Below are 12,361 nucleotides of genomic sequence, written 5' to 3' on the forward strand. Positions count from 1 at the left end.
CATCTGCCCACCTGGGGGTCGAGGCCCAGGGTGTGCTCCCCGCACACTTGCGAGCCGGTGGCCGCAGGGATGCCCCTCCCCCAGCCAGCGTCCAGAGCTGGGTCCCCACATCTGGTCTTGCCCTGTGTGGGGAGCGGCCTCCTTGCTTTCAGGGAGGGTCTGAGGTCCCATCCACCCCGTCCTGGCCCTGCTGTGGGGAGTGCAGTAACAGGTCACCGTCCAGGGCCATCATTGTGCCAGGCCTCAGCATGGAGCCCCTAGACAAGTGCGCTCAGGCCCGTACCTTAAACCAGCTTCACAAGCACTGGGGCATCCTGGGCCGGAAGCAGTTACCCACCTGGCCCTGGTGCTCAGAGGGGCTTCCAGCAAGGCTGGCCCCACAGGCGTGCACCTCAGCCTCGTGGGGACTCGGTTCCCAGCAAGGCCGGGCAGCTTCTCTCAAGTCTGCTGACTGCCGTCAGCCTGCTGTTCCCGCCGGGTCCACCCAAGACCCCACGACGAACCCCACTGGGAGGAAGACAGGAGGATGTGAGTGCGGCCGTGGGCACCTCATCAGCGGAAGTGCAGGGGGAGCTGCAGGCTGGGGGCAGCCACCACACGCGAGGTCACCCTCCGCCCCCGGGACGCAGCAGCACAGACAGCTGACGGGGAGGCCCCGAGCAGGGCCCTCTGCCCGCCCACAGCAGGGCCCTCCGGCCCGCGACGGCCACGCCGCCTCTTGTGGACAGGACTCTGGGCAGCCAGGTACCAGACCAACAGATGTGCCTCTGACCTTCCTGCTGGCAATGAGGTGCAGCCCGGGCAGCACAAAGGGCCTCACCGCGCAGGGGCGAGCAGGCACCCTGCCCGGCCAAAGCCCGCGCTGGGTGGACACCAAGCTCCTCTCATCCCACACGATCACGTCAGAGGCAAAGCACTGGGGCGCCACCAAGTCCACCTACACAACACACATGCGTGCACGCACACGCCAACTCACCCTCATGCACGAGCACGTGAGCCCCTGCCTGTGTCCCCAACACAGGGCAGCCGTGGACGTACAATAACAACCACGGCACAGAGAAGACAAGTGAGGCTTGCATGACTGTGTGGGGGCTGCATCACCCAGCGGCTCACGGCACAGACACACAGGCCGCCCCTGCCCCAGCGAGGCAAGCACATGTCAGACAGAACCTGACTCCTGGCGCTCCCCCGTCAAAGCCAAGACCTCTCGCAGGACAGCACAAGCAGGCTGTGTGCGTGGCTGCCGTCTCCGCGGACAGGGCCACCCTCAGGAGAGACACGGCCCAGACCCAGTGTGTATGGTCTCCAGCACATGCCCTCCAGCGTGAGGGCAGGAATGTGCTGACGCCTGAGCTCGCGTGGGGGGGCCAGGCTGATGCTGAGCACGCACGCTCACTCAGCCCTAAGTGCGGGTTCTGCACGTCTGGATGCAGGTCCGCACCCAAGGCTTTAAAAATCACACAGCAGAGAACCCATGTGCCCGTGCATCCTTAACTCACTTAGCAACGGACTGGATGACCTTGGAGGAGGTGTCCTTGATGTTGGTGAAGAGGCGCTCGGTGCCCCCACGCAGAATGTCCAGGAACCCGCCATAAGGCTGCTCGTACTCAGCGACCACCAGACCTGCAGGCAGAGATAGACGTGTCCAGAAGCCCGGGCGCCACAGCAGGCACGTCCCTCAGCCTGGGCCGGCATCCTCCACCTGTGTTCCATGCCCCGGCACGAGAATGAACTGGGTAGAAATGCGCCTTTGGGCGCATGAGGCTCTTCCCATGTCCCAGACATTCACCCAACTCACTCCCAGCGCCTGCTAGACACCAGCAGGGACCCTGCCTCTGACAGACACATGTTGGAGCCCAGCGGGGGTGACCAGGCTGGTACGCAAGGTACGAACACGCCCACAGACGCAGGCTGCAGATGCGTGAGGAGGAGAGGGGAGAGGAGGGGGCAGGAGCAGGGCCGCGTGCGGCACAGGAAGGCCACGGCGGCCCCCCGCTCTGCTGGTCTGCAGGGCAACAGGCCCCCAGCGGCCGCCCTGACGAGGCCGGAGCAGCGGCCCACAAAGGCCCCGAGACCAGGGTCCAGGGCATGACTACACCGCGGTCGTGAGTGTACAAGTCCAGGTGAGGACGGAAAGGAGGCTCCACACACACCCGTGAGGGGCGGCTGGTGGCCTCTGGATCCAGGGGCAATGCGTGTGTGACACCTACGCCAGCCCTCTGCCAGGCACCCTGTACGCACGTGGCGTGTCTGTCCAGGCACCTCGAAGTGGCCCCCCACACTGTGCCCCAAAGAGGCAGCTGAGCCAGAGCCACTCTGGTGGACAAGGAGCCAGGACACGGGCCGGCCAGCTGCCAGCATCAGCCCTGGAGGCGACAAGTTGCAGCATGACCCTGACAGTGAGGTAGGGATGGCCCTGGAGACACAGGGCAGAGGCGTGTCTGGAACCTTCCGGGGCAGCCACACTGAGGGCTGGCTGCACCGGCCCCCAGAACCCCCAGGCTAACTAGCAGATCAAGAGCAACCCTCTCAGCCAACACGGCCGAGCTGTGAACAAAGTCCACCGGCCCCCTGCCCCCCGCCAGACCCACCTCCCCACCCAAGCCCTCCTCACAGTGAGCAGACGTGGCCCCTGTGGTCCCCACACAGCAGCTCTGCTCCCTCACGCACCTCCTCCGGGGCCACCCCCGGGGTCACCGTGGGCTGGCCTCAAGGAGCCCCCGCATCTGACCGGGCAGGGGCCACACTCGCTGGAGACCCTTGCGGCCACCCAGTCCCCCGGGGGCCCAAGGCTGAGGCAGCCTACAGGCAGTCCCCCCAGAGCCCCTTGGGCAAGGCTGGGGCTCAGAGGACCCAGGCTGCCCCGATGGCGGGCAGGGCAGAAGGCAGGTGCCCGGCCTCTGGCCCCCTCGCTGGTCCTGAGCCTCACCAAGGAACAGCCCTGCTGAGTCTAGGGGCGGCTCAGGAATCGTGAACTGGGGTCCCAGGGATACTCACCACTGCCCGTGGAGCCGGGAGGGGCCGCATGCCCATAGCCTCCATTCTGCTCCAGGAGCTGGAAAGGTGCAAACTCGCGTCAGGCCAGGCAATCGGGACACGTCGCCCACCAAGTCCACCCTCCTCCACCTGGCTCGTTACAGAACCACAAAGGACCCCCCAGGGTCCCGACGAGTCCTGGACCCCAGGGCTGATCCGTGGGGCCACCCAGGCACACAGCTCCATTCACAACACAGGCAGCAGCCGTGAACCCACCCCACCCACCAAGGCCGCAGGCCCTGTCGTCGACAGGACACAGTGCGGGACCCGTGGAGGCTCAGGCGGGATGACCGCCAGGAAGCGCGGCCACGGAGCACAGCATGTGTCCCGGGGGCTGAGCCGGAGGCCGCGTCAGCTGCCGTTGTGACACAACCGCCCTGGAGACCTGAGGCTCCCCGCGACGGGCCCAGACGAACCCACTCCCTCGCGCTCTCCCAGCTGGAGCAACTGCAGCTCCGCGTCCACTCTCTACAAGCTACGCAAAAGTTCTTTGAAGTCTCTTCCAGAGTTTCTGAGCATTCTTACCTTCAGGTTAACATGACACATTAAACTCAAGAAACACTCTATTATGGCCTCTATGGTACGTGATGCACCGGAAGTGGTCAATGATAAATGGACTGCTCCAAAGAGTCTTAAAAATAACACCCGCGAAATGTCAGACACATGTGTCTTAGCTCAACTGTGTCATTCACTCAGAAATCAAAAACTTTGTTTTGTTGTTTCATCAGCTTCCCGAAAACACGGAGCACCTCTTGGTGGGACTGCAGGCTCCACACCAGCTCGGAAGCTGCAGGGAACGTGCTCTGAGGCTACAAGCCCAGGACGCGGGGAACATGTTCGGAGGCCCCAGGCCACAGCGTACAGAGCCTCCGGCTCTCCCAACTCCAGCCCAGTCTCCTACCCGGTGCTTTCCTGGTCTCAAGAGTGCATCGGGGCGGGCCAGTGTGCCCACTCTGCCCCGAGGACCAGCTGACTTCTCTCCCTTGAGGCCCCGGCCAGAAAAACCCTACAGCGGGGTGTAGGGCTGGGCTGATGTCTGTCCCAGGTTCTAGAAGCACTTAGAGCAGCACGTGCTCACGAGCCCCAGCGGAAGCAGCCTGTGTCCTTCCTCAGGCACTTCTGCCTTTCCTGTGGAGCCATCCTCAGGGGCACACATGGGCTGGCTGCCCCTGGATCTTGGGCCCAAACGCCACCCGAGACTTGGCCCACCCGGAGGCCCAGGTTCTCTAAAAAGACCACAGGGCAGCCCAGGCCGACCTGCCTCAGCGGCCTTCTCCTCCTCGCCACTGGCCTCTCTGAACCTCACCCACTCTGAACCTCTGAGCCCCACCCCGGGCTCTGTCTCCCGGCTCCAGGAACCCACAGGGCAGCACACTGCCCCTCAGGCGACCCCGGGGGCTGCTCCCTCTGCAAGAGCCAAGTGAAGCCAGACCACCTGACCACCTGGCTCTAAAATGACACAGCATCATCGCAAGCAGCACGTGGAAGCCCACCTCGGTGATGGGTGACTTGGGATTCACGTTGCGGGCGGCTGCGATCTCCTGGAGCTGGTTGACCAGCTCGGTGACGGACAACCGCTCCTCCGGGTTGACCTTGAGCATGGCACCTACGGCAGAGGCAGAACTCCTGAGGGCAGCAGGGCTGGTGCCCCGGGCGGGCAGCACCCCTCACTCTGCAGGGCGGTGGGCCCTGGAGGCCCGTGTCTTGCTTATACTACTGCTTTTAAAAGCAAGCGGGGAAGGACAATGTGAAGAACAAGATCAGCAGAAGCTGCCACTCAGGACACGTGCTCAGGGTGGGGTGGGCTGCGCTGGGACTTACGGATGAGGCCATGGAACACGGAGTAGCGCGTGTCGTCGGCGGGGATCGCGTACTTCCCATTGACGATACGAAGCTTCGCCCCGTCCTCAAACGGGTGCTGCCCGAAGCAGAGCAGGTACAGGATGCAGCCCAGGGCCTGCAAAGACAGGAAGGCCTGCCGGCTCTGCCCCGCCCGCTGGCCACGGTCTACACTCGCCGGGCGCAGACACCAGCCAGGTCAGGGTGGCCAATAAAGCCCAACCCTCCGTTCTCTGATGAGAAAGTCCTTTCCAAACACCAAGCTCCTACCCCAGGGTAGGCTCTACCCGCCAAGGGGCCATGCTAAGCGCCAGGGACAAGTCGGGGGCTGCCAGCCCCGCACCCTTTCCCTGCCTCCACCACAGCACCTGCCACAGGAGGACAGGAAACCAAGACTGTCCAGCACGTTGAGGGGACTGAGGCTCATGCGGGGCCCAGACCAGGCCAAGCCCCGCCTTCCAGCTCATGCATGTGGTCCTTGGGCTGGGATGGGCTGAAGGCATCCACTTGGAGTCAACCAGCTCACACGTGTCCACCAGTCTCCACTCACCAGCACAAGGCTCCCCAAGCACTGGGACCGTGGGTCACGGGCCTACTGGACCAGGATGGGAGCCGAGGTGGGGGTTCAGGGAGGTGCCCTGCTCTCAGGGCACCAGGGAGGCCACGGGGCACCTCGGATGGGCAGGAGCAGGGCTCCCTGAGCTCCAAGCCCTAATGCTGAACCAAGGCGTCAGCAGACACCCACTCAGTCAGGCCCCACGTTCAGCGTACACAGGGGCCGCCTTCCACCAACGGGACGTGTCCTAGAGGATGGGCCTGACCTCACTCTGAGACCCCGTAAGGCCTCGGGCCCAGTCACAGCTCCAGCATCACCAGGTCAGCGCACAACTGCAAGGCCATCCAGAAGGCCCAACGCTGGCCACGCAGACTGTGGCTCTGTGAACCCTAGCCTTCGAAGGGGCTCAGACCAGACAAGCTCAGGTCCAGGCATGCAGGAACAACCCGTCTCGGGCTGGGGCTGGGCAACACCTGCCTCCACCCCTCAGCGCCCCACCGTCAGCGCCTGTCCACTAACAGCGTCACCAGGGCTGCAGAAAAGGATAAAGAACCACCGGAGGAGAGGAAGAACCAAGGAAGAGAAAGGGGAGACGAGGGCCAGGTGGCCGCAGCCTCAACCAGGGCCCCGAGGGGCCAGTCGGGCTGCCCAGGACCAGGGGCCAGCCGCCTTACCCAGATGTCCTGCTTCTCGCCGATCGGGAAGTTCGAGTACAAGTCCACGATTTCTGGCGTCCTGTACATGGGCGTCGTGTTCCTCGTGATCTGAAGAGAGGAGGATGTGTCAGAGGAAAAGGCACAAGCCCGTTACAGCTGCTGTGGCAATCCCGGGCAGCGGGGCCTGGCGCCGGTCAGGAGGCCTGGCCAGGGTGGTCACACAAGGCCCTGCACGGGGGCCCCTGAAGCGGGCTGGGCACATGGGGCCAGCACCATGGATGCAAAGAATCGGCAGCCACCACAGCGGCACCCAGGAGTCCTCGTGAACCACCAACAGCGGAGGAGGGTGCGTGGCGGGCTGGGGTCACGAGGCTGCGGGACCCGCTCCAGGTGCTGTGACCAGAGCCCCAGGGTGAGCTGCAGACCAGGCCCCAGGCAGGACCCATCTGCAGCCCCGAGGCGCGGGTGCCCCCCAGTGAGCGCGGTCTCCAGGGAGAGTGCAGCGCGGCGGCGGAGATGGACGCTGCCCGCGGCGGCCCTGGCTGCTGGCCTCACGCTGTGCTCTGCTGGTGCAGGTTCCGGGGCCGCGTCTGCGAGCACGCGCTCCCCGTGCAAGGGCACAGGGTGAGTGTGCAGACGGCGTCCCCAGCAGGGGCTGTCTGTGCCCACTCAGCCCACCTGCTGCTCACAGGGGCCTGAACTCGCCCACCCGTCTCCCCGGGGGTCTCCTGTGGTTACCTGCCAAACCACCCTGAAGGCAGGTTTCTACATGATGCTTTAAAGTGCCACGTTTAAAACGGGACCGCACGCTCAAAAACGGTTATGGCGGGAAATTTTACATTGCATACTTTGCCACATCAAGAAAAAAGCAAGGGAAGAGCCAGCCAGAGCAGGCACGGTCGGCAGTGGTGTCCTGGTGGCCACACTTACCTCCTCCTCCACTAGGGCCCGGCGCTGGGCGCTCCAGCTATAGTCTGGGCAGTGCGAGATGGTTGTGGCACTGCCAAAGTCGCACAGCTTGATGGTCCCCTGGTTACTAAGCAGCAAGTTTTCAACCTGCAAGTTCCAGGAAACAGTCTGTGAGGCCGGGCTACAGGCTGCACTGTGGACAGCAGGGGGCCGGGCAGGCAGGGGCCCAATAGGCAGACCGGCCAGGGAGTCTTCTGGGCAAAGGGGACACTCCTTTCGGACCAAAATCGGTGTGTGTACCTTAAAATGGGACAGTCACATAAACAAATGGAAGGTAAAATCCACCACAAATCAAAGATAAGCTAATAACATAAGATATATATAGGATATATATATAGGATATATACATAGGATATATATATAGGATATATATAGGATATATACAATAAAAACCTTTAGAAAACTTAAAAGATGAGAAAAATTTAACATACCATTTAAAAGTCACCAAACACATTAATAACTGAGGAAGAAACCTAACAAAAGATACACGGAAGACCTCTTATTCAGAAACTGTGAATAAATGAGACCTTAAATCTGCATCAAACAGGGACCTGGACTCTCCTCTGAACAGGGGGGCACAGACCCGCCCGCAGCTCGGGAGCCGGGCCCAGCCGCCCGGGAGCTGGGCCCCAAGGCCAGCCCACTCGCCCCACCGCCCGGGAGCTGGGCCCCACGGCCAGCCCACTCGCCCCAGGGAGCCGGGCCCCGCGGCCAGCCCACTCGCCCTACTGCCCGGGAGCCGGGCCCCGCGGCCAGCCCACTCGCCCCACCGCCCGGGAGCCGGGCCCCACAGCCAGCCCACTTGCCCCAGGGAGCCGGGCCCCACAGCCAGCCCACTCGCCCCAGGGAGCCGGGCCCCGCAGCCAGCCCACTCGCCCTACTGCCCGGGAGCCGGACCCCGCGGCCAGCCCACTCGCCCCAGGGAGCTCTACTCCTCCAGTGGCTGCAAAGAGTCAGGAGACCAGGACTCTATGACCCAGGTTAGGAGCACCTTTACCAACCCAGCAGCCAGGACGTCTCCAGCCTGTCAGCCCCTCTCTTGGAGGGGGTCACGGCCACTCTAACCAGAAGCCGACACTCTGAGCCAAGCAATCACAGGCCACCCTCACTTCCCTGAGCTTCTCACAGAGGCAGGTCTGTGCCAGCCCCACGCCCACAAGTCTGTAGGCGCCTTTTCCCAACAGCATCTGCTCACTTTGTGTCTGACTCTGTGTCCCATTCGATAATTCTTGAAACACTTCAGACATTCCGTCATTATCGTATGTGTTGTTGAATCTGTGATCAGTGGCCTTCAATGTTACCGTGAGACCCACTGAAGGGCTCCGATGACGGTTGTGTTTTTCAGCAATCAAGTATTTCTAACTGAAGGGATGGACATTGTCTTTTGGGCATAACGCGCTGCACGTTAACAGACCCCAGAGCAGTGTGAACGTGACTAAGAGGCGCTGGGAGCCAGGGCGCCCACACGGCTCGCTTTGCTGGATCCCGGCTCGGGCAGAGACACCGAGAGCTGACAAGAGCTACACAGCCCGGGGGCCCGCTCTGATACGCAGGCCAGGGAGCAGCAAGGCCGGGCGCCGAAGACCCCTCACAAGGAGCCAAGACAACTCACGCCAAACACAAGAGACACCCGAGGGAGTGAGAAAGCAGCCCCAGGAGCGCGGTCTGCCCTGCCAGCGCTGACACGGGGCTGCCCCACAGGACACCGGGTCCCCACGGACAGGGTGAGGCAGGCAAACCCCGCACCAGGAGGAAAGGCCAGGGGCAACAGGAAACCCACACTGAGGAGGACGTGCATCCGGGCCCGATACTCGCGTCTGGGGCCCCCGGGCCCTTCCTGCCCCTCCACGGAGCGCCACGCCAAGACCCCCGGGGACAGACCGCAGGGAGCGGGTGACAGGCTCCCGCCCAGCGCCAGCAGCCAGGACCCAGCACGCGGGCGCTGGGCGGTGCCCCCAGGCCGCGCTGTCACCCTTCAGGCTTGTCACCTTCCTGAGCCAGAGAGGAGCCCGCCACCTCCCGAGGACGGTACTGTTCCCAAGGTTCAAGATGCCCCACGGGGAAACGGGAAAGCTGGCCACAGATGGACATTCCGGAAGCAAAGGGAGGTTCCTGGCAGGAAGGGGTCTGCTTTTAGCAAGTCAGACTGGGGAGGGTAGAGGGGGCCTGCCGCCACCCTGAGCCGCTGTGAGAGTTGGGGCCCTGGCTTCGTGGATGCCAGATTATTGTTAAAATGAAGCCACAGAGCACAGACATCTGTAGCATGTTCCACTTAAAAACCACTATTGTAAGAATGTACAAAAACCAACCAACAGACAACAGAAAAAAGGCAAAAGACACCCAGTTAACTGAACAGTAAGAACTCTGATGACTAAAAACACAGCAAAAACACACATCATTAAACAAGAAAACACAAAGTCGTGACCACAAAGCCCCCTCCCCCACCACTGGTGGCCCCAGGAGGAAGGGCAGCCTCCCGTGTGCGCCAGGGGAACACGCAGCCCCGTGGGGAAGCGCTCCTGCCCAGCGCCCAGCAGCAGGCGGGCAGGCCTCCTGCCCAGAGAAGCCCAGGGGACGTTACCTCCTCTCGGCTCCACGCAGGGGTCCACGCCCACGACCGTCCACACCCTCACCCGTGGGTGAGAGCCCCCAGCTGGGGACAGGAGCAGAGGCAGCCTGAGCGCAGGGGGGCTGCCAGGCAGCGGGGCACTGGCCCCTACACGTGGCGAGCACGGCAGACAGAGCGGGCGGGGGCCGTACCTTGAGGTCCCTGTGGATGATGGGCGGCTTCTGTCTGTGCATGTGCTGCACCGCCCTGCACGTCTGGTAGAAAATCTTCAGGACAGTGTCACACGAGAGCGGACCTTTAGATTCGACTTTTTTTAAAAATTCCACCAGCTGCCCTAAAAGAGAATCAAACTCACATCACCAGGGAACTGCTGAAGCTGGTGCCCAGGCCTGCTGCCCTCCTGCACCCGCCGTGGTGTTGCCCTCCCTGCCCTCCGGCCAGCACCCAGTCGGGGTTACAGAGCCCTGGAGGGGAAGCCTGCCCGCAGTGGCAGAGGCCTCCGACCACAGAGCCTTCGTGACACAGCAGCCACAAGGACCACGACCCCGAACGTGCACGTTCTGGCAGACACCTCTGGGGAAATGACTGCTGAGCTTCCCTAGTCAACAGCGGTCCTCGGCTGCTCGCCTGAGATCTCAGTGGACCCGCCCTCCACCTCTGGGCCCCACCCCAGGCTGCACCCCGAGGGGTCCCCGCCTCAAGGTGCTCCTTCCTGTCTCTGTGGCGCAGGGACCTCCGTCCTGCTGAACTGGCTGGAGCCCGGGGCCACTGGCCCTCTCCACAGGGGCTCCCTCCGCAACCGTGTGCTGTCTTTGTTGGGCCAGCTTCCCAGGACCCACGACTCACCTGCCTTGGGTCCCCGACCCTGTTCTTGCCCTAGACATCCCAAAGCCTCTTCCAAGAGTCCTGCCTACACACTCCTGTCCAGGGCCCCGGGGTGCCGCCACTCCCAGAGGTGAGCTCCGCACGTTATGGGACCCCTGGCCCCACTCGACGTGGAACAAAGAGAAGCACCACACAGCCGCAAGGCCCCCATGAGCCCAGCCCCACCCCAGGAAGCCTTCCGGGGGTGCACATGAACGTGCAGGGCGTGGGTGCAGCAGGCTTGCAGGCAGGAGCCTGCCTCATAAGCTCACACACGATGCTGGCTTCAGTGAGTAGGCACCGCTTTCTTGCAGGTGAAGGACAGTGATGCCAACCACCAGCCACGTGGAGAGCCCCAACCTGAGCTGAGTGCCCACGGTGCGCGCCCAGGAGAGGCGCCCGCGAGCACGGCCAGCGCCGCACAGGACCCCAAACGCCAGTCCCCACGGGAGCCCAGGCGCCCACGCTGCTGGGACAAGAGCACCACACACCCCGGGTCCTGTCTTCACCTGGGATGGGGTCCCGGTCCCCTCCACTCAGGGTGGGGATCCTGTACTCCTGGCTGTGGTCCCCAAGACCCCCGCAACCAGCAACCACCACACCCCATTTCTGCTCTTCTTCGCAGAAAGACTCCCACACTCACGGCCCCCGTCCTCTTCCTGGGACACTCCTCTGGGGGCTGTGACCCCTCGGGGAGCTTTCCTCCCTCCTTCGGGGGAGCCCCCTGCCTCAGTCTCCCGCGCTCTCCCCTGGCTTCATGGCAGCCCCACGCACAGCCAGTGACGGATGGACAAGCAGGGCGTCTGGGGGCTCCTGCCCTAGCTCCAAGCCCTCTGGCCAGTCCTCCACGCCTGCCGGGCCTCAGAAGTCCTGCCCAACTCCAAGAGCTGTCTTGCCCACACGGGTCCAGCACAGGGCAGAGGTTCAGTTGTGGGATGAGGAGCCCAACCCTCCAGGCGGGGACCCTGCTTCTGCCGCTGACAGAAGCCTCACCTCTCCTGGGGAGCCTGGCACCACTGCCCGCCCACTCGCCCGCTCTGCCCCAAGAAGTTCTGAGAAAGCACCGGCTCCCCACTGCTGTCAGGAGACACAAGTCTTCCTCTCAGAACATAGCAAGTGCGACCACCTTGAGCTGGTGAGGTTGCAGGCCCACCTCCGCGGCCCTGCCCACCCCAGCCCCACCGGGCCACTTCCAGCCACTTCCCGACCACGGCTGCTTCCTGCTGCCTGATGGCCCCGACAGCGCAGCCGCCCCTCCGCAGCCCCAGCTCTGCTCTCAGCCCGGCAGGGGGGTGAGGGGGTGGATGCAGCCACTCAGAGAGCTCCCACCAGACAGGAAGCCACTCTCTCCCTGACGACCACGCGTCTCTGGAGAGGAGACCCCAGGAGCCGTCCCGCCTGCTGGGTGGTCCCAAGCCGCAGGCACCTCACCTCTGCAGAGCTCCATGAGCAGCAGGAACTCCGCCTGCCCAGTGTCCGACTCCTCTTTTCCTATCGATGCTGCAGAACAAAACTGGACAATATTTGGGTGGCCTGAAAGTTTTTTCTGCAGGTGTCTCGTTAAAGGAGAATGCGTAAGTCTGCATGTTTAAAAACAAATATATACATAATATTAAGACACTGAAGTCAGAACACTGACTCCAACTAAGGACAATCTGAGTGCGTAACCACAAAAACAGCATGGGGAGCAGGTGGAAGGCAGCCAGGAGGACAGGAAGACATTGGACACAAGGGAAAGGGAAGGTGCTGAAGAACCCCCACCCCCCGCCACCGGCCACACACCTGGCCAGGGGCTGGGTGGGGTAGCAGGTAGAGGGTGTAGTGCAGGTGAGGCTGAAGGAGGCCACAGGAAGCCCAACACGGTGAGGACCC

The 12,361-nt window shown here is 63.0% G+C and overlaps 1 protein-coding gene across 1 annotated transcript in view; it reads right to left on the reverse strand.

The window, feature by feature from the left end:
- The window catches only part of GAK (cyclin G associated kinase), a 48,350-nt gene that overhangs the window by 23,699 nt on the left and 12,290 nt on the right, over positions 1-12,361 (reverse strand). Inside the window, 8 exon segments of the mRNA XM_043905913.1 lie at positions 1,500-1,623; positions 2,998-3,055; positions 4,530-4,642; positions 4,858-4,993; positions 6,106-6,195; positions 7,018-7,143; positions 9,817-9,959; positions 11,921-12,035. Of these exon segments, the coding sequence (XP_043761848.1) occupies positions 1,500-1,623; positions 2,998-3,055; positions 4,530-4,642; positions 4,858-4,993; positions 6,106-6,195; positions 7,018-7,143; positions 9,817-9,959; positions 11,921-12,035 (905 nt within the window).

This window comes from Cervus elaphus, chromosome 6, assembly GCF_910594005.1.
Source record: "Cervus elaphus chromosome 6, mCerEla1.1, whole genome shotgun sequence".
Lineage (NCBI taxonomy): Eukaryota > Metazoa > Chordata > Mammalia > Artiodactyla > Cervidae > Cervus > Cervus elaphus.